Source organism: Tachyglossus aculeatus, chromosome 7 (genome assembly GCF_015852505.1).
Source record: "Tachyglossus aculeatus isolate mTacAcu1 chromosome 7, mTacAcu1.pri, whole genome shotgun sequence".
NCBI classification, from domain to species: domain Eukaryota; kingdom Metazoa; phylum Chordata; class Mammalia; order Monotremata; family Tachyglossidae; genus Tachyglossus; species Tachyglossus aculeatus.
The window spans coordinates 11,912,981-11,934,510 of record NC_052072.1 but is presented as its reverse complement, the minus strand read 5'-3'; the positions used below and the strand labels follow the sequence as shown (position 1 = coordinate 11,934,510).

Sequence of the window (21,530 nt, the reverse complement as noted above, 5' to 3'; positions counted from 1 at the left end):
AGCCTCAGTTATCTCATCTGTAAAATGGGGATTAAGACTGTGAGCCCCACGTGGGACAACGTGATTACCTTGTATCCCCCCAGCGCTTAGAACAGTGCTTTGCACATAGTAAGCACTTAACAAATGCCATCATTATCATTATTATTATTATTTGACAGCATCCATTTGATGATCTAAAATGATCCCGGTTCCCTCTGCTTCTGCTGGAGTTAAGGGCATCTCCCCTCGGACTGTAAACGCGAAGGAGTTGGAAAAGGCCGCAATACATAAAGTACAACTCTGCTGAAAAAACGAGTAGGTAAAATAATTCCAGGGTTTTCACTTTCTGTGCTGCCCTAAAATGAAACAAATGCAATGAAATTCCCAACCCACATAGGCAAAATAGTGGAGGGAAAAGGTCAAAGGTCCACATGCTACCGTCTAATTCTTGCATCACCTATGTGCTTGAGTCTGTACCTCCAAAACACTAAGGTATTTCTCCCATTTCCTCCCTCCCACAGCACCTAGGGACATACCTTTAAACTTTGCTGCTTCCCCCTACCTGTCATGAGCCCCTTCCTTCCTCTCCCCCTCGCCCCCCTCTCCATCCCCCCCATCTTACCTCCTTCCCTTCCCCACAGCACCTGTATATATGTATATATGTTTGTACATATTTATTACTTTATTTATTTATTTATTTATTTATTTTACTTGTACATATCTATTCTATTTATTTTATTTTGTTAGTATGTTTGGTTTTGTTCTCTGTCTCCCCCTTTTAGACTGTGAGCCCACTGCTGGGTAGGGACTGTCTCTATATGTTGCCAACTTGTACTTCCCAAGCACTTAGTACAGTGCTCTGCATACAGTAAGCGCTCAATAAATACGATTGATGATGATGATGATGATTTCTTTTAGTGCCTGTCTCCCCACAATTAGATTCTAAGCTCCTTGAAGGCAGGGATGGCGCCTGCTAAACCTACTGCACTTTCCCAAGCGCTTAGTAGAGTGCTTCGCACAGGGTAAGCACTCAATGAATACCACTGATTGATGCAGTAGAGTCCATTCACAATGGATTTTAATCAATCAATAATATTTATTGAGCATTTACCCTGTGTGACGCCCTGCATTAAACAGTTGGGAAAGTTCAGTACGAAAGAGAAGTGGCGTGGCCTAGTGGGCAGAGCATGGCCCTGGTAATCAGAAGCACCTGGATCCTAATTCCTGGAGCCGCCACTTGTCTGCTGTGTGACCTTGGGCAAGTCACTTAACTTCTCTGTGCGTTAGGTACCTTGTCTATAAAATGGGGATTAAGACTGTGAGCCCCATATGGGACATGGACTGTGTCCAACCTGATTAGCTTGTATCTACCCCAATGCTTAGAACAATGCTTGATCCATAGTAAGGGCTTAACAAATGCCAATATTACTATTAATAACAATAATAATAATGATGGCATTTGTGAAGCGCTTACTATCAATCAATCAATCAATCGTATTTATTGAGCGCTTACTGTGTGCAGAGCACTGTACTAAGCGCTTGGGAAGTACAAGTTGGCAACATATAGAGATAGTCCCTACCAAACAGTGGGCTCACAGTCTAAAAGGGGGAGACAGAGAACAAACCAAACATACTAACAAAATAAAATAAATAGAATAGATATGCACAAATAAAATAAATAAAAAAATAAATAGAGTAATAAATATGTACAAACATATATACATATATACAGGTGCTGTGGGGAAGGGAAGGAGGTAAGATGGCGGGGATGGAGAGGGGGATGAGGGGGAAGGTATGTGCAAGGTAATGTTCTAAGCACTGGGGAGGATACAAGGTGATCAGGTTGTCCCATGAAGGGCTCAGTCTTAAACCCCATTTTACAGATGAGGTAACTGAGGCACAGAGAGGTTAAGTGACTTGCTCAAAGTCACACAGCTGACATACGGTGGAGCTGGGATCAAACCCATGACCTCTGACTCCCAAGCCCATGCTCTTTCCACTGAGCCATGCTGCTTCCCCTGAGCCACGCTGCATTATTATTATTCTTAATAAAAGAGTTGGTAAACCTGCTTCCATTCATTCATTCAGCTGGATTTACTGAGTGCTTACTGTGCGCAGAGCACTGTAAACCAAGTGCTTGGAAAGTACAATTCAGCAATAAAGAGAGATAATCCCTGCCTACAGCGGGCTCACGGGGAGCTTACAGTCTGAAGGGAGAGACTATCATTCATTTCATTCATTCAATCATATTTATTGAGCGCTTACTGAGTGCAGAGCACTGTACCAAGCACTTGGGAAGTACAAGTCGGCAACATATAGAGACAGTCCCTACCCAACAACAGGCTCACAGTCTAGAAGGGGGAGACAGACAACAAAACAGTAGAATAGCCTTTGTCATCACTGGCAGACCCGTGATTTGGCAAACACACTGTTCCTCCTATATGGTAGAGGTTGCATTCTTGCGAGGCGTTGCAGTTTGTGCAATATGCCCACATCTGTGTTTCCCAACACTCCATCAAGCCATACCCAGACAGGTCCACAGTGTAAGTCGAAAGAATATTCCCAAGTACTGCTGTCATATTTTAGCCAAACCTTTGAGTGGAAACACAAGTTCTGACTGAATTGAGTATACTAACCCAATTTGATTGCCCTGAGAATTTCACCAGGATCATAAAGTCATTCCCTGATAGTATGAATAGTCAAGTCGGAGTGGATGATGTCCTGTGAGGTAAAGTGGAGCTAAAAGCTAGGCCCGGTTCTATAAGTTCTGGGTAGAAGCCACTCAACAGGTGACAAGTCATACTGTGAGCTTGTCATGGCCAGGGAATACATCTGTTTGTTCTTATATTGTACTCTCCCAGGAACTTAGTACAGTGCTTTACACACAGGAGCCCTCAATAAATACAACTTAATGAATAAACACGCCTTTGAACTGTGGTGTCTTGCTCTGTGCCAATGTTGTTGCTGGAAGGTACATGGACAGAAATGTGGTTAATTTTAATGTGCTTCCCAGAGTCTGCACGATTGTATGGTCTGACCACAGCCTTGGGCCCAAAGATCAATCACTCAATCAATCGTATTTATTGAGCGCTTACTGTGTGCAGAGCACCGTACTAAGTGCTTGGGAAGTACAAGTTGGCAACATATAGAGACAGTCCCTACCCAACAGTGGGCTCACAGTCTAGAAGGGGGAGACAGGGAACAAAACCAAACGTATTAACAAAATGAAATAAATAGAATAGACATGTACAAGTAAAATAAATAGAGTAATAAATATGTACAAACATATATACGGTCAGTGGTCCCAGTGGTCCGTCTAACACAGCACTCTGCCACTAACAGTGATTCCAGGCCTGCAAAAGCAATATGGTGTTGTTTTCCTTGGCTTCCCCTAATTTTCCTTCTATTAACCCATTATGTGTATTGGAGCCACTGCTACAGATGATGTGTGCATCAGTCTGGGCATATATTCACCAGAAATTTAGGAAAATTAAAATTATCAATAGGACCGTTTCCTGATCGTTCTGGATTCTGATGACTTGCTGAATCAATAATTTTGCTCAATGAAACAATTACACACTGCAGTGTTAAGCAAGACAGAGGGACAAAACAAAGTGAGATGATCCATGCTTTACTGCTCTATCTGGACTGCCTATTCCCTGGGATGCAGAAACAATTCCAGTTTGCAGTACCTGGCCGGAGTCTCCGGTGCAGTATTCTGGAATATCGCACTCGTTGACTGTGTAGCGGCAGTCATAGCCTCGTGGCAGAAACTGAAACCAAAAATCCATCGGTTAAGGATGTTTATCAGATCAAATGATCAGCATTATTCTTCTCACGTTTGCCTGAGGTCAGCATTGCAACTCCTTCCTTGACCACACACGCCTCATAACCCGCCAGAAGTATAGCTTTTTTTTTAATGGCACTTGGTAAGCGCCTGTGTCAAACACTGTTCTAAGTGCTGAGGTAGATACAAGTTAATCAGGTTGGACACAGGTCCTGTTTCACATGGGCTCACAGTCTACGTTGGAGGGAGTAGGATTTAATCCCCATTTTACAGATGAAGAAACTGAGACACACAGAAGTTAGGTGACTTGCCCAGGTCACACAGCAGACGAGTGGTAAAGCTGAGATTAGAACCCAGGTCCTCTGACTCCCAGTCTCGTGCTCTTTACACTAGGCCATGCTGCTTCATTTTTGATGGGAGGCTCCATCACCCGTAACTAATTATTTAATACGTTTTGGAAACTCATGATTTCAGGTGGGAAATGGCTCTCACCTAGTCATCAAGCGCTTAGTCCAGTGCTCTGCACACAGTAAGCGCTCAATAAATACGATTGAATGAATGAATGACCCTTCAGCCGTCACCACCAACAAAACCAGTTCCCTCGGGTCATCAAAGAGTAGCTCTACGGATACAACTTCCACTCATTGCTGACTTGAGCTCCATTTGACTCTATTATCAAGGACTGAAATGATTTGGATTTCAGAGGCCATTTGTCAATCTGATGGGAATTATTTCAGGAAGCCTTCATGATTCCACTGAAAGAACTAAATCGTTCTAGAGTAATCTGGGATCCTATTGAGATTCATAACTGGTAACACTGCGCTGTCTCCTGAAACCACTGTTCTCACTTATAGGTGTCCTACTCTGATGCCCTTACCATTTTTTCTGGTTCTGGTCTGTCCAGTTGAGAAGCAGTGCTGCATAGTGGAAAGAAGATGGATCTGAGAGTCTGAAGTCCTGAGTTCCAATCCTAGTTCTGCAACTTGCCTGCTATGTGAGCTTGGGCAAGTCATTTAACTTCTCTAACCTTGGTTTCTCAGCTTTAAATTGGGGAATGAATACCTGTTCTTCCCTTCCAATTAGAGTGTGAGCTCTGTGTGGAACATAAACTGTATCCAACCTGATTATCTTGTCTCTAACTCAGCACTGGATGCAGTGATTGGTACATAGTCGATGCTTAACAAATATCATAGATATTATCATTATTATTAGTTGTTGGTAGGACAAATATCTTTCATTTTCGTGGCTCAGTGGGGAAGAACCCGGGCTTTGGAGTCAGAGGTCGTGGGTTCGAATCCCGCCTCCACCACATGTCTGCTGTGTGACCTTGGGCAAGTCACTTCACTTCTCTGAGCCTCAGTTCCCTCATCTGTAAAATGGGGATTGACTGTGAGCCCCATGTGGGACAACCTGATCACCTTGTATCCCCCCAGTGCTTAGAACAGTGCTTTACACATAGTAAGCACTTAACAAATGCTATTATTATTGTATTCCCTTATCCTGTGGCCTAGTGGGTAGAGCATGGGCCTGCGAGTCAAACGGACCTGGGTTCTAATCCCGGCTTTGCCACCTGTCGGCTAAGTGGCCCTGGGCAAGTCACTGGGCTTCTCTGTGCCTCAGTTACCTCATCTATAAAATGAGGATTAAGACTGTGAGCCCTTTGTAGGACAGGGACTGTGTCCAATATGATTACCTTGTATCCACCCTAGCACTTAGTACAGCGCCTGGCTCATAGTAAGCACTTACCAAATACCACAATTATTAATATTATTATCCCTAGTTTACTTAAGGAAGTATAAAAGATTCCCACAGACCTTTAGAAAGCTGTACTATCACACTCAACTGTGGTTTGTACTGTACTCTCCCAAGCAGTTAGTACAGTGCTCTGCACACAGGAAACACTCAATAAATAGCTCCACGTGGGACAGGGATTGTGTCCAACCTGATTTGCTTGTCTCCACCCCAGGGCTTAGTACAGCACATGGCACATAGTAGGCACTTAACAAATACCATAATTATTAATAAATGGCATTGACTGATTGAACAGTATGGCTTAGTGGAAAGAGCACAGGCTGGGGAGTGAGAGGTCATGGGTTCCAATCCCAGCTCTGCCACGTGCCTGCTGTGTGACCTTGGCCAAGTCACTTCACTTCTCTGTGCCTCAGGTACCTCAGCTGTAAAATGAGGTTTAAGACTGTGAGCCCTACATGGGACAACCTGATCACCTTGTATCCTCCCCAGTACTTAGAACAGTGCTTGGCACACAGTGAGCGCTTAACAAATACCATCATTATTATTTACTAAACGGGTGAGGACACAGTGGCTTCTGCTACTGCTGAGGTCTCTGCTGCTGTTTCGTGACGACAAGTTGTGCCAGTCTGCCATTTAGGAAAAATAAGTTCAAGGCAGTAAAGTAAATGGGTTAAAAAACAAAAAGTTCTAGACTGTGTTCACCTTGATCACTTCCCCCTGACAGGTCGATCGGCCTGGGGTTACGCCACTCATCTGAAGAAGTTAGGTTAAAAAAATGGACCATTGTGTTCAAGTAACTCACAAGACAGGATGTGTTACAGCAGGGCCCATCGCTGCAGTGAGCTCCGTTGGACAGTGAGCATTTCTTGCAGCAATCTCCATTGCATTCCTAGAGAAAACATCATATTTCAGGGATCAAGAACCTTTCACTCGAGGTCATTCATCTTTACACACTGTAAAAATGTAAGTTAGAGGGGAAGTCCCTTGAGGGCAGGGATCACGTCTACTGATCGACTCTATTCTCTTAAGCTCAAAGCACAGTGTTGGGCTCACAGTAGGTGCTCGATAAATACTACTGATTGCATGACTTCAGTGCCCCTATTGCTGATAATGCATGAGAAGGGTTACCACCTAAACAGAGTATTCTTGGAGAAGAAAATGAATTGGAAGAACCAAGTAAGGTTTTCACACTTATTCGATGAAACAGTTGAGGGTTATGAGTGAACTAAATATTTAAACTGTGTTTGAAGGAAGTGAACAGCTCTGAAGAAAGGGATGACCAAAAAAAGGGGAGAAGATCTGGGAAACTTAACAAGGCCAACCTTCTGCCTATTCTACATTTACTGGTCAAATGTTTGGAGGATTAAGAAATTTTAAAAGACCTCAAGCTTACCACATGGAAACCACAATCGCATTCTTCTCCTGCTTCCACATAGCCATTGCCACATTCAGTAGTTTCAAATAACTAAGAGACAAAGAAAAGACATATCTGCTTAAAATGTAAAGAAAATGCTTACACAAAGAACTCTGGGTCCATGGCAATAAATAACATCAGCAGTCAGGCCTGTTTCTCAGTTACTTCATATATCACCTTATACTCTGTTCTTGTCCATTACCATAGGGGTTTTTGAGCTGTTGTCAACATTTTGGCAACATGGACAATGACTAGCACCATGAATTCTTGGGCTTAGGGTTCCTCTCTGGGATTCTAGCTATTTTATATAGAGACAAGCTTTCTAAGGATTGGTGTAAATGGACTGATCCATCAATCAATCAGTGGTATTTTATTGAGCACTTACTGTAAGGGCTTGGGAAAGTATATACAAGAGAGTTGGTGGGCACATTCCCTCACCACAAGGAGCCTACAGTCTACAGGGGGGGATTCATTTACATTTACTAGAGGAACTAAAACCTATTGCTAATAAGGAACCAGGAGGTAGGCTCTTTGCTGACTAGCTTCCATGTACATCGATCCATTCAATTCACCAATGAATGTGAGATGAACGATCAATACATACAAACTCCAGAAATCTCGCTGAAAAGCAACCTTTTCTTCAGTAAGCCATAGGGTTGGCAAACTGCCCATTTAGTTGACAAACTGCCTCGAGTCTCTCTCAACTCAACTCCGGAAACCATTCTGCATTTGGCTCCCCATTCTTCCCAAACTTCCAATGGTGACCTATTCATCCATCTCTGAATCCAACAGAATCTTTTGTCCCCACCTCTAAGACACTCATTCAGCTCTCTCCCTTCAGTTCATCCTCACTGTTCTCCCACTCCACTCCGGCTCGCCCATCTCACGCCAATCTCATTCACTGGGCCTCGTCCTGGTTTCTCCCCCTCTATCTTGCTCTCACCCTTCCTTCTCGCTGGAATGCCCTCCACTTTCACATCTGGCAGCTCACTGCTTTCTCTATCTTCATAGCCCTTCTGGGATCACATGATGATAATGATGGTATTTGTTAAGTGCTTACTATAGATCAAGCACTGTTCTAAGCGCTGGGGTAGATACAAGGCAATCAGGTTGGACACAGTCTCTGTCCCACATGGGGCTCACGGTCTTAATCTCCATTTTACAGATGAGGACACATCTTTTACAGGAGGCCTGCCTTGATTTTTCTCTCTCATCCCCCTACCCTCTATCCTCACTCACTGCCACTGCAACACTCCCTGTAGACTGTAAGCTCCTTGTGGGCAGGTATTGCGTCTGCTGACTCTTTTGCATTGTACTTTCCCAAGCGTTTAGAACAATGCTCTGCACACAGTAAGAACTCAATGAATACGACTGAATGGATGAATGAAGGCTCTGCACACAGTAAGCGCTCAATAAATACCACTGATTGATTCCATTACACCCAAGCAATTGGGCACTTACACGCACATACCCAGTCCTGTAGGACTTAAAGTATCTTTAAATTCTACTGCTTTCTCCTACCTGTAATTCATTTTAGTGCCTGTCTTCCCTGCTAGATTGCAAGCTCCTCAAAGGAAAGGACCATGCCTATTAATTCTATTTTACTCTCTCGGGCACACAACAGGAACTCACTAAATGCTACTGATTTACTGACATGGAAAATATCATTGTTCATTTGTTATTCCATCCTTTGGTGTTTTTCCATTCCTTGCAATATGATTTATCGGGGTTTTCTTCTACAAAAATGTCCATGAAGGTCTAAAGAGACAGCATGGTAGAAGCCTAGCTTAAACGATTCAAGGTCATTTAAAAATTCCTCTGACAAATTCTTTTATACTCTTGGTGATTTTGTGCTGACGACAGGGATCAAACCAGCATCCCCTAGGAGCAATAAAATCACTTAATTACTGGTAGGGTGATAAATTATTTTGTCAGCTCTCCACAGAAGTCCTTTTAATGCTAACATGATTCCTTTGCTCTTTGCATTCGCAAAAGAGTATTAATTATTTTGTACAGTCATAACCTATATTTGACTTTCTTACAGAGAAATTTTTTAATGCTTTAGAAGTAGTTTTGAAAATTATGATTTATGGGTATGCGTTTAATGCTTGTCTGTTTCTGACTGTACAATCCTTTACAATTTCAATGGAAAACTCCTGGCTTAACTCTAAATGCAGAGCAAAGGACACATACCTGTAAAGAAGAATCTCCACAACCACCTCTAGGCCCTATGCCTGACCAGATCTTGGGACTAAGAAGTTTGGGAAGACCGATGATGTCCAAATGCAAATATGCCAACAGATTGGCAAGGAGCCGCAAGGGAGATTTCAAAGAGGGGTGGCTTTGTCCACGGGGCTGGTCAAAGACAAACATCTTTTCCTTCAGACAAGAAACCAAAGCGCCCACAGCCAGACATTAAACTTAGGAGATGCGAAGTGCAGCATCACTAAACTAGAAATTCCATGTTAGCCTGAAGTACCATACTTTAGCCTCATCGCTGGCCTCCCAGCCTCAATCCTCTCCTGTTCCAGTCTATATTGTGAAGCACCGCAGTCTAGCAGAAAGAGCTGAGGCCTGAGATTCGGAGGACCCGAGTTCTAATTCTGTCTCCACCACTTGCCTGCTGTGTGGCCTTGGGCAAGTCACTTAACTTCTCTGGGCCTCAGTTCCCTCATCTGTAAAATGGGGGTTCACTATGTGTTCTCCCTCCTACTTTGAGCTCCATGTGGGACCTGATAATCTTGTATCTACCCCAGTGCTTAGAAAGTGCTTGGCACATTGTAAGTGCTTAACCAATACCACAGTTATTGTTATTATTATTACACAACAATCTGCTGCATGAATCATTTTCCTGAAGCATCACTTGGCCCACAACTTTCCTCTCCTCAAAAACTTCCACTGCTTCCCCATTTCACATCATATCCCTTCCGTCAAACAAAAACTCCTTACTTTGACTTTGAGATGCTCCATCACCTGGGCCCATTTTACCCATCTACTCTTTCCACCCACTCTCCCCAGCTGGCATGAGGGCAGGGAGCATTTTGACCAATTCTGGACTCTCCCAAGTGTTTAGTACAGTGTTCTGCACACAGTTACGTGCTCAATAAATACCATTGGTGGTGATGAATCTCTATGTCCCAAGCGGGAAGTACAGTGCACTGTCCCAGTAGGGCACTCAATAAATACTACTACCATTATTTATACAAGCAATGAACCAAGGAACTGGAGATTCAGAAAGCTGGGGCTCTGAGCTAAGCCTATTGTGCTTCACTTTTTTAGCCCTAGAATATCTGATACTGTGAACCTACCAGCTGCTGAATGCCAGTCTCCTTGGTTCACTGATTGCCTTTCCTGACTCGTTTCCAACTTCTGGGTTGGATGAATCCACAGGATGAAGACAATGACAAGATCAACTAAATTCACTTACCTTTGTTGGCCTGTTAAAAAGACAGGCACCTCCTCCTCTCAATAAAAACTCTTTATACTCAGCAATACTGCATTTTGAGAATTTTCTGGAATGGGATACCCTAGAGGGACAAAGATTCAGTTGGCCAAATAAGTCACCAAAGTTAGCCATCGTAGAAGACAATTAAAAGCACTTACGACTCTGAGTATCATTTCTGTCTCGGGTATTAGTGTAAATGATCCACTCTGAGTATTGCACATAACTTGATTCCAAACTACCAAGCAAAGGGAGTTGAAGCAATCTAAATTTTGAAAGAAAAATCGAGGCCTGGTACATTCAGAATCTATGATGGAACATAAGAGCTAATATATGAGAGAAGCAGCATGGTATACAGTGGATAGGGCACGAGACTGGGAGTCAGGTCATGGGTTCTAATCCCAGCTCTGCCACTTTGTGGCTTTGGGCAAGTCACTTCATTTCTCTGCGTAAGTCACTTCATTTCTCTTTTCATTTCTCATTTCATTTCATTTCTCATTTCATTTCACTTAATTTCTCTCCCCCTTTTAGACTGTGAGCCCACTGTTGGGTAGGGACTGTCTCTATATGTTGCCAACTTGTACTTCCCAAGCGCTTAGTACAGTGCTCTTCACACAGTAAGCGCTCAATAAATACAATTGATGATTTCTCTGGGCCTCAGTTACCTCATCTGGAAAATGGGGATTGAGACTGTGAGCCCCACATGGGGCAGGGACTGGGTCCACCCTGATTTGCTTGTATCCACCCCAGCGCTCAGTGTGGTGCCTGGCACATAGTAAGCATTTAGCAAGCACCATAATGAATATTATTATTACTGGAAGATCCCTTGTAGTAATGACCTTAACGAGGAGGACGATCAAAATACACAGATTCCAAATTTCTAACTAATTTTTAACAGCTATTGTGCTTGGTCAGATGTCATTGGAGGAGAGTTCCTTCCCCAGCCTTACACCTTCGTTTGGAAATCAGGAGCGGGACAGGTTGAATGTTTGGGCTGTTTTGGAGTATGGGCTTTAGTCAGAGGAAGGAAACAAATCTGGGAAAGTGGGTTCCGGCGATTGAGGACTTGGCTTTGGGGATGAGCAGCACGAATCAATCGATCAATCAATCAATCAGTGGTATTTATTGAGTACTTACTGTGTGCAGAGCACTGGACTAAGCACTTAGGAGACTACAATACGAGTTGGTAGATACAGTCCCTGCCCAAAAAGAGCTTACAATCTAGTGAAGAATGGGGAAGCAGAGTGGCCTAGTGGATAGAGCTCTGGCCTGGGAGTGGGAAGGACCTTGGTTCTAATCCCGGCTCCACCACTTTTCTACTAAGTGACCTTGGGCAAGTCACTTGACTTCCTCTGGGTCTCAGTTACCTCATCTGTAGGACTGTGAGCCCCATACTTGTATCCACTCTGGCACTTAGTAGATGCCAGGCACATAATAAGTGTTTAACAAATACTGCAATTATTATTATAATGGTGAATTTCAATAGTCTCTAGGAAAGAGCATGGTGGGTCAGGAGAAACAGTATGATCTAGATGAAATTAATTTTGAATCCAAGATTATTCTACTCTATTCTCAGCCCTACTGAGAGCTCACCTACTCCAGAAGGCCTTCCCAGACTGAGCCCCTTCCTTCCTCTCCACCTTATCCCCCTCTCCATCCCCCCCATCTTACCTCCTTCCCTTCCCCACAGCACCTGTATATATGTATATATGTTTGTACATATTTATTACCCTATTTATTTATTTATTTATTTTACTTGTACATATCTATTCTATTTATTTTATTTTGTTAATATGTTTGGTTTTGTTCTCTGTCTCCCTCTTTTAGACTGTGAGCCCAGTGTTGGGTAGGGACTGTCTTTATGTGTTGCCAACTTGTACTTCCCAAGCGCTAAGTACAGTGCTCTGCACACAGTAAGCACTCAATAAATACAATTGATGATGATGATGATGTGTATATATATATATCTATATCTATAATTCTATTTATTTATATTGATGCTATTGACACCTGTCTACTTGTTTTGTTTTGTTGTCTGTCTCCCCCTTCTAGACTGTGAGCCCGTTGTTGGCTAGGGATTGTCTCTAGCTGTTGCCGAAATGTACTTTCCTAGAGCTTAGTACAGTACTCTGCACACAGTAAGTGCTCAATAAATATGACTGACTGAATGAATGAAATGTTCTGATTTTAGATTAAAATATAATATGAGAACAGTAAAGAAAGGGAGAGGGAGAGGAAGGGGGGAAAGGAAAGGAAGAGAGAGCAGGAAAAGGGAAAGAATTAGGAGGAAGGAGAAAGAGAGAAGGAAGAGGAAATGGGGGAGGGAGGGTGACGAGGAAGAGGAAATAGGAGCAAGGGAGAGGGACCCAGGAGTGTGTGGTGTCTTGCAGACTATTCAATAGTCATTAGAAAATGTAATTTCAAGACTTTGGCCATAACTCTGAGGGTTGTGAGGGTCTGTATCTTTAAATCTAGAAGAAATTACTTTCTGGCTTGAATTGTTTTCATGTAGTTCTGCCTGAACCACTGTTTTAGCCAAATGACTGGCTAGAACAATTCATAAAGTTCTTTCCAGCCCCATGATTCTATTATGGAATCTTATCTATTACAAATTCAATGGGTGGTTGTTTCAAGATATATGAGCTGATTAAATTGGTGACTATTCTAGACTGATGAAATTACTGAGTCAGTGAATTTCCAGACCATTTATAGATTTATTTAAAACGGATGTAATCCAATGAACTTCCGGCAGGGATCATCTCTTCCACCTCCCAACTGCATAATACAGTGCTGTTCACACAGATCTACTCAGTATGGGAAAAATCTCCATGAGATAAAAGGATGTGTGCATGTGCATCAGTTTAAAAAAAACTACAAAGAAAGGAAATCTGAAAGCTGAAAAATTCAGAGTCTGTCTCCCACTATTTGAAGTACAAGATGAAGTTCTCCCTGGTCACACACTGTAATGATATAACTATTGTCAAATTATTTGGGATCGCAATTATTAACACATACCAGTTTTGATGGTTGGTGTGCCTCTAAGAATTTGTAATAGGAATTCGAAGGAGTTGAGATTGGTGGGCTATGGTTAATTTAATAGGCTCATTCTAATAAGTAGGCAAGACAAAAAACAGTAATTTATTCGGAATAAACAGTTACTCTGACTGTGTATTTAGAGGAAAGATGCAACAAATGGGGACCTAATTAGCTTTGAACAGGTTAATCAAGAGAGAATAACACCTAAAATATTGGATGTGTGACCTATTAAAATAAAGCATATTGACTGTAAAAGCATTTGCAGGGCTATTTTATTATTGTACATAGACCTACTAAGAGTCTTTTGAACACACATTGATGGCACCACTGATTTCCACTGACACCTTCTAAATAACAACTACCTATGCAAAAGCTGCATCTGCCTGTGGCAAAGGGTTCTTTAAAGCAGTTCCTGTGGAAAAGGGGTTTTTTTCAGCCTGAAACTGCAAGGGGCAAATCTACCTTTCAGCATCAAGTTAACTCAATAGAGAATTCCCTATTAGATACTGTCTGATATTTCTGAGGCACTTATCACCAATCTCGCTCAAAGCCTGTTTCTGGGAGCTTGTGAGCCCAGGGAGCATTTATGGCTTTTCTCGCTCTCACCCTCACCCCACAACCTGCTTCCATCCTGTGGGAGTTTCAGGGAAATCAGTTTCCAGAATCCACAAAGACAAGCTGGCAAGCGGGAGAAGGGAGAAATCAATCGATAATATTGATCGAGCGCTTGCTATATGAGGAGCACTTTAATAAGCGCTTGGGCAGAACAGTACTTGGCATATAGTAAGTGCTTAGCAAATACCATTATTATTATTATCATTATTATCGCAATGCAGAAGAGTTGGTAGATAGGATCCCTGCCTTCAAGGGGGCTTACAGAGTTGCCAATACTTCAGGCAATGGTTAAGCAGATTCCCAAATAAATAAGGAGCTGTACCTGATGATGAATGCCCTAGTTGAAAGAAAAAAAGACTGGGAGTCAATAAATAATAATTAATAATAATTATGGTACTAATAATTAATAATTATTATTATGGTACTTGTTAAGCGCTTACTATGTGCCAAGCACTGTTCTAAGCACTGAGGCAGTGGAGGAGCAAGATTAGAGCCTAGGTCCAGGCCCATTCTCTATCCACTAGGCAACACTGCTTCCCAGGATATCTGCAGACCCAGCTGAAATCTACTAAAAAATAATTATTTTATTGAACCTAAAGACCGTTGGAATTCTCCTTCTGAAGACTATTATAAAGAGTGGACTATAGCTTACTTCTATCAACCACAACTCCCATTTTAAAATAAAAGTAGAAATTTATTAGGTATTTTAGTGTGACGTGGATTTATCAGACAAGACACCATTTGGTCCAAATTGCTACTCTAAAACGTTTTCCAGAAGAGCTGACCAAGGGGAGATTATGTATGGTTTTGTGTTTTTATGTTTTCACTCGAAAGGCATCTTAATAAGTTCTACTTAATGTAAAAGCTAAAACTAACCAAATGAATCAGGGGGCTGAAATTGCAGTGAAATTGAAAAAAAAATCTTGCTGGAAAATGCCTTACTTATGCTCATATATTTTATTTTCCGCAAAGCAATGGCTGCAAACGTATTATATGTATTCCTAACAATCTATCCTGACCATCAGCACTTAGAACAGTGCTTCAGCGCTTAGAACAGTGCTTTGCACATAGTAAGCGCTTAACAAATACCATCATTATCCACTTTTGGTTTCTACTTAGGCAGAGATTCAAACCGTACTTTGTGCCATCCTTTATGTACTTTCTGTGCCGTTGCTGCAGTTTGTTCTTAGCAATAGGAGGAGAAAAGTTTTTCCATTTAAAGCAAAGGGCAATGAAACAAACCAAAAAATCAGGTGGTGTTTGATTCCCCCTCCAAAATACTGAGGAACAGATTCATAGAGTATTACCCTGTTTCCTCCATGATGCATCCACCCCAGGATTCTGTGCAGTCACATTCTGGTCAGGTGAGAATCAAAGGGAGGAAGAGAGAAAAGAGAAAGGAGAAACATGTCATCTTTTCCATAATAAGCAAGGTAGTTTATTTATGAAGGACATGAAACTTTGCCACTTGTCTGCTGTGTGACCCTGGCCGAATCACTTAACTTCTTTGTGACTCAGTTATTTCATCTGAAAAACGGGGATTAAGACTGTGAGCTCCTATGGGACGTGAACTGTGTTCAACCTAATTAGCTTGTATCTACCCCAGCACTTCATATAATGTCTGGCACATAGTAAGCATTTACCAAAAAAACATAAAAAAATTAACTAAGTTGCTGGTTTTATCATTCCCAGTCATAGTTTTTCCCTATCTACCACCCTAAAGGACAATCTACAGTTCAACTATCACCAACTACATTTAGAATAACAACACCACTACATTTAGAATAACAACACCACTACTACTACTACTACTACTACTACTATTACTACTAACGATAATAATAATAGTAGCATTTGTTAAATGCTTACTGTGGGCCAAACTCTGAACTAAGCTCTGCGGTAGAAACAAGATAATGAGGTGAGACACAGTCCCTGTCCCCCATGGGGCTGACAGTTGAAGAAGTAAAGAGAACAGAAATTGAATCCCCATTTTGCAGATGAGGGAAGTGAGGCACAGAGAAGTTAAGTGATTTGCTCAAAGTCACACAGCTGGCAAGTGGCAGAGCTGGGATTAGAACCCAAGTCCTGAGACTCCCTGGACTGTGCTTCTTCCATGAGGTCACATGTTTTCCCTATTGGTTGGGACACAATATACACTTATCACTCCTCAGTTTATGAATCGGGCCCCAGAGAATAAAGTTTTAATTTTACCAATCAATTGGAGTGGGAATAGTTCTAGATTAGACCAAAAAAGGATGCTGAAACACACTCTAATTCCCTCCATTTTGCAAGCAATTCTTCTGCAATTCAACTGCATCGCTTAATGTATAACAGAACCATTAAGTGAGTCAAGTGGTCCTTGAAAATAAAAAGCTCATGTACCCTCTCTCTCGAATGCAGCTCAAAGAACATATACATTCAAAGTATTTCTATTTGGCAACTGTACTGGGAGAAGAAAATGTAGATGTTTTTAATGTCTGCTCTATAGGGCATGAAAGAGGTGTTAATCTAAAAACATCGGTATGAAGGAAACCTTTTCATAGGTTAGGGATAACTCTGTAGGTTTGATCTGGAGAGTGATCACTTAGAAATAAGCATGTTATGGACTCCTTGAGATCGACTTACTTGACTTTGCCTAATTTATAAAATAATTATCTGTGCCTGCCTCAATTAAATGATCTGTAAAATGGGGATTAAAGATGTGAGCCCCAAGTAGGACATGGACTGTGTCCAACCTGATTATCTCGTATCTACTCCAGCACTTACTCCAGTGCCTGGCAATCAATCATATTTATTGAGTGCTTACTGTGTGCAGAGCACTGTATTAAGTGCCAGGGAGAGTACTATACAATACTTACTGGCACACATTCAGCACTTACCGAATACCATAAAAAAATTCCCTGCAATTAGAAGACCAAAAATGACCCGAAGTTAAAGAGAAATCACCATCGTATTTTATGCAGCTATTGTTCGCAAAGAATAGCATTTAAAAGCAAAGAAGATTCAATGTACATACTTGGCTTTCGACTTGATGGCTCCCACTGAATCCCAAGGTTTTGAGCCAGACTCTGGGATAATTCTTGAGCCACTGCCATTGGAAGACCATACTGTTTTTAGAGATTAAGAAGGTGTATGGGGAAAACAATTGAGAGAGTGCACAGAGCTAGTTATTGTTACTTACATTACCACCTCATTTCATTTCCCAGTCTTATATGGATATTACGGTACCAGATACGCAGTGATCTATATTTGCATTTAAAATCTACACCGCATCACTGGGGACAAAGTAGCTGACCATTCCTCACATCTAGTGAGGTGATCTCTGCACTTCAAGTTTTCATGTGGAAATGCCAAATAGACTGGCTAAGCTTTATACACACTGGTTTCTTACTCTGCTCAAACCAAGATTGGATCGATTTCCAATGGACCACAAGGATATCACGCTCCTGGAAAATTTCATCATAAGAGAGCTATCTGGGGCCTATGTCTTCTGTAGAGTGAAATGACAAATTTAAAACTCTTATTTAGACCTATTTATGATGGGATTTTACTAAGAAGCAAGTGTATTTGAAATAGAGAATCATTGGGTTGAAAGCGTCCTGCAGGTAAGATGGGTATAAAAACATATTGAAATAAAACACATAATTTATATGTATACTACAAAACACACTGAATTTGAATTGGCCCTGATCAACAGATCCTTGTCTGTGAGAAAGACACATGATTGAATACCAGTCCTACAAGGACTGGAAAAACAACTAAAATTGAAGATTCTATTCTTTGGTCCCAAACGAAAATCCAGGCAAGTTTACAAATCTAGGTTTTACTTAAGTATAGTGGGAAATAAATATAACATGGAAACTGATTCTTTCCTCAACCTAGATTTGCCTTGGGACTTGCTGTAGATACAGGCAGTGATTTTATGTTTTTTATACTGTCGTCATCACCCCCAAATAACAAAGCAGTGTGTGACATGTGTGTACACGAAGTGGGACATGAAAAGCCAGGCCAACCAGTTCTGGATTCAACTAAACATTTAACACATAGATGATTGAAAAGTTACCTCATTGACTCCAACTCCCCTGGTCCGAGAACAGACACCTCCAAAGTAACTCAAACTGCTTCTCTTATAGTGGAATGTCACGCTCCTGAGGAAAGTGCAAAAGTTACCATTAAGAAAAGTTAGTCAGTAAAATGGACAAAAAGTCTAAATCTCCTTTACTTAGTCCCCCATGAAAAAACTCTTAATTTTATTGCCTTTCATCCAAAAACACGTTTTCAAAGAAAACTATTATTCACTGCTAAAGGAGAGGAGACCTTGGGTGAGTCACTTCACCCCTTTGGGCCATTTCCTTACAGTGGGAATAATAAAATCCACCCCCCACCTCAACCTCACAGGGATGTTGTGAGGACAAAATGAGCTAATCAATGAGAAAGCTCTCTGAAAAAATAAAAATGCACTACAGATATATGGTATTATTAAATAACGCCATCCTGAATAGAAAGAACCTCTATCAACTCACACCTTAAGCTGAACCTTGTAATCATGCAATTAGTGAACTATCTAGGGTATTTTAATCTCACATATTTTCCCTCTTGTTCTAGACAGGGGAGTCAATAATGTGTCTTTGAAAAAGAGCATCACTATTCAGCACGTAAATGGTTTACTCTGTCAAATATACTTCAAGGTGCAATTATGTAATTAGTAGGAATGACAAGGGCAAATACAGAATAGTAATTGATTACCTTAAATGAAAATACATAATTCAACTGGCAGTCTTATGCATTTCACACCAAGATCTGGGCTGAATAGCCGGTCACGGAACTAAGTGTTTGCTTTCCTCTATAAATCGGTCAAACGCAAGGTCGTCCATTTCAGGAAGTCAGTGGGCTAAGCCAAGACTGGTGAACAGAATCCAGGGAAATGTGGAGTCTGTGGCTGAGCAACAGACTGCAAAGTCTTACCTCTGCTTTGTAGTCATGGGTTGAGCTCACTGCAGGCAGGGAGTGTGTCTACCAACTCTGTTGTATAATACTTTCCCAAATGGTACAGTGCTCTGCACACAGCAAGTACTCGATAAATAACACTGATTCACTGATTACATCTTACTCTCCTCATCTGTAAAATGGGGGTAATTATACTGGACTGTTTCATAAAGTCATTTGAAATTTTACCTTAAATGTTTCTAGTGCTTTTATTTTCCCAAAGTGCTTTCATGATAACAATCTCACAGCAACAACACTGACCAATCAACCATATTTATTGAGTGCTAACTGTGTGCAGCACACTGTACTAAGCACCTCCCCCTTCTAGACTGTGAGCCTGCTGTTGGGTAGGGACCATCTCTATATGTTGCCAACTTGTACTTCCCAAGTGCTTAGTACAGTGCTCTGCACATGGTAAGCGCTCAATAAATACGATTGAATGAATGGGAGAGTACAATACACCAAAGTTGGTAGACACATCACCTGCCCACAAGGCTCTTAATGGTGATTGTATATCTCTATGCATATTACATAAAGAAGCAGTGTGGCTTAGTGGAAAGAGCACGGGTTTGGGAGTCAGAGGATGTGGGTTCTAATTCCGCCTCTGCCACTTGCCTGCTGCATGACCTTGGGCAAGTCACTTAACTTCTCTGTGCCTGATACCTCATCTGTAAAATGGGGATCAAGACTGTGAGCCCCACATGGGACAACCTGATTATCTTTATCTACCCCAACGCAAGCTCACTGTGGGCAGAAAAACATGTATACCCACTCTGGTATATTGTACTCTCCCAAGCACTTAGCACAGTGTTTTGCACACAGTAAGCACTCAATAAATATGACTGATTTATTGAATGATCATGCCCTATCTCCTGGCTGGAAATCCTTTTCCCCCCTTCAAATCTTACAAGGTACATCACTCCCTATCATTAAAAGCCTTCTAAAACTCACGTCCACCTGGAGGTATTTCTACAGCTAAATCACGAACACTCTAGGCAACTGAGAAGCAGCATGGCTTAGTGGAAAGATCCCGGGCTTGGGAGTCAGAGGTCATGGGTTCTAATCCCGGCTCTGCCACTTGCCTGCAGTACAACTTTGGACAAGTCACTTAACTTCTCTGTGCCTCAGTTACCTCATCTGTAAGATGGGGATTAAGACTGTGAGCCCCATGTGGGACAACCTGATTACCTTGTATCTACCCTAGCATTTAGAACAGTGCATGACATACAGTAAGTGCTTAAATACCATCATCATTAACTTCACCCCAGCAGCCACCCATAGTTCTTCCTTATGTAGTCATTTACATATTCATTTTTCCAGGCTTCTGCAGTTACCATTGGTATCTATGTCTTTTTTCCTGCTTCCATTTTACTATGTTATAATCATAATAATGGTATTTTTTAGGCACTTACTATGTGCCAAGCACTGTTCTAAGCACTGGGGTAGATCCAAGGTAATCAGGTTGTCCCACAGGGGGCTCACAGTCTTAATTCCCATTTTACAGATGAGATAACTGAGGCACAGAGAAGTTAAGTGACTTGTCCAAAGTTGTACTGCTGACAAGTGGCAGAGCCGGGATTAGAACCCATGACCTCTGACTCCCAAGCCCGGGTTCTCTCCACTAAGCCATGCTGCTTCTCTATATAATTTGTGCCCGCCTGACTCCCCCATTAACAAGCTCCTTGATGTCAGGGGCTGTACCCTTCATTTTTTTCTTAAGTTTCCTTAGTAACCCATGCTCTTGTCTGACACCACAGCAACGAGCCTGTTTTCACTACATTTAGAATATTGTCAGAGTCTGGTCCAGGGGAGGTGAGGGAAGGAAATATTATCTTTTACAGTTGTTGCTTTGTCTGCTTTCTCCCTGGATGACTATCTCTCTCTTTTAGGATGAACAGTAATCAGTGGGCCCAGGATAGTGTCTAAATTAACCTCTGTAGGTTCTTCCAAATACTTACTATGGTACTTCACCCATTGCAAGACCTCAATAAGGCTTACCACTGAGTTGAATGATTGCATCGCGAAATGAATGTTTGTAAATGAACAGCCTTAGAGAGTAATAAATCAAAGCTGAAATAGCACTATCCATATGGTTCTAGTATACGCGGCCATGGCTTGGACAAAGTTACAGTTGTAAATTTAAACATCCGCTATCAAGGCCCACGAACTACGGTCAACACAGGGAAGGTCAATGAAGATGTTTGGCAAGAATTTGAGCAGATTCATGGATAAGAGGTCCATAAAGGGTTATTATAGGAAAATGTATGGAATCTAGGAAATTTTACAAAACTGCTCACATTTAACCATACTTTTCTGTAGTTCCTATGGTATTTATTTTTAACTACTTATGAATCTTTTCGGCTTTTTATTGTTTCCTTGTGTCAGTCCTCAATCCCTATCCCTTCCTTATTCTTAGATGGTGAGCCCTTTGAGAAGCAAGGGCCATGCTTAATAGCCTATCCATGTATGTAGTCTGTCCCAGTACTTTGCATACAGTAGGCACTTACCAAATACTATTA

General features: G+C 41.6%; 1 protein-coding gene across 4 annotated transcripts in view; it reads right to left on the bottom strand.

Moving 5' to 3' along the window:
- The window catches only part of ADAM23 (ADAM metallopeptidase domain 23), a 215,733-nt gene that overhangs the window by 40,175 nt on the left and 154,028 nt on the right, over positions 1 to 21,530 (bottom strand). For all 4 annotated transcript variants that reach the window (XM_038748695.1, XM_038748696.1, XM_038748697.1 and 1 more), the window contains exons 12-18: positions 18,089 to 18,173; positions 17,042 to 17,132; positions 15,333 to 15,381; positions 10,360 to 10,459; positions 6,912 to 6,983; positions 6,321 to 6,407; positions 3,672 to 3,752 (exon numbers count right to left, since the gene is read on the bottom strand). In XM_038748695.1, the coding sequence (XP_038604623.1) occupies positions 3,672 to 3,752; positions 6,321 to 6,407; positions 6,912 to 6,983; positions 10,360 to 10,459; positions 15,333 to 15,381; positions 17,042 to 17,132; positions 18,089 to 18,173 (565 nt within the window). The remainder of the gene's footprint in view (positions 1 to 3,671; positions 3,753 to 6,320; positions 6,408 to 6,911; positions 6,984 to 10,359; positions 10,460 to 15,332; positions 15,382 to 17,041; positions 17,133 to 18,088; positions 18,174 to 21,530) is intronic.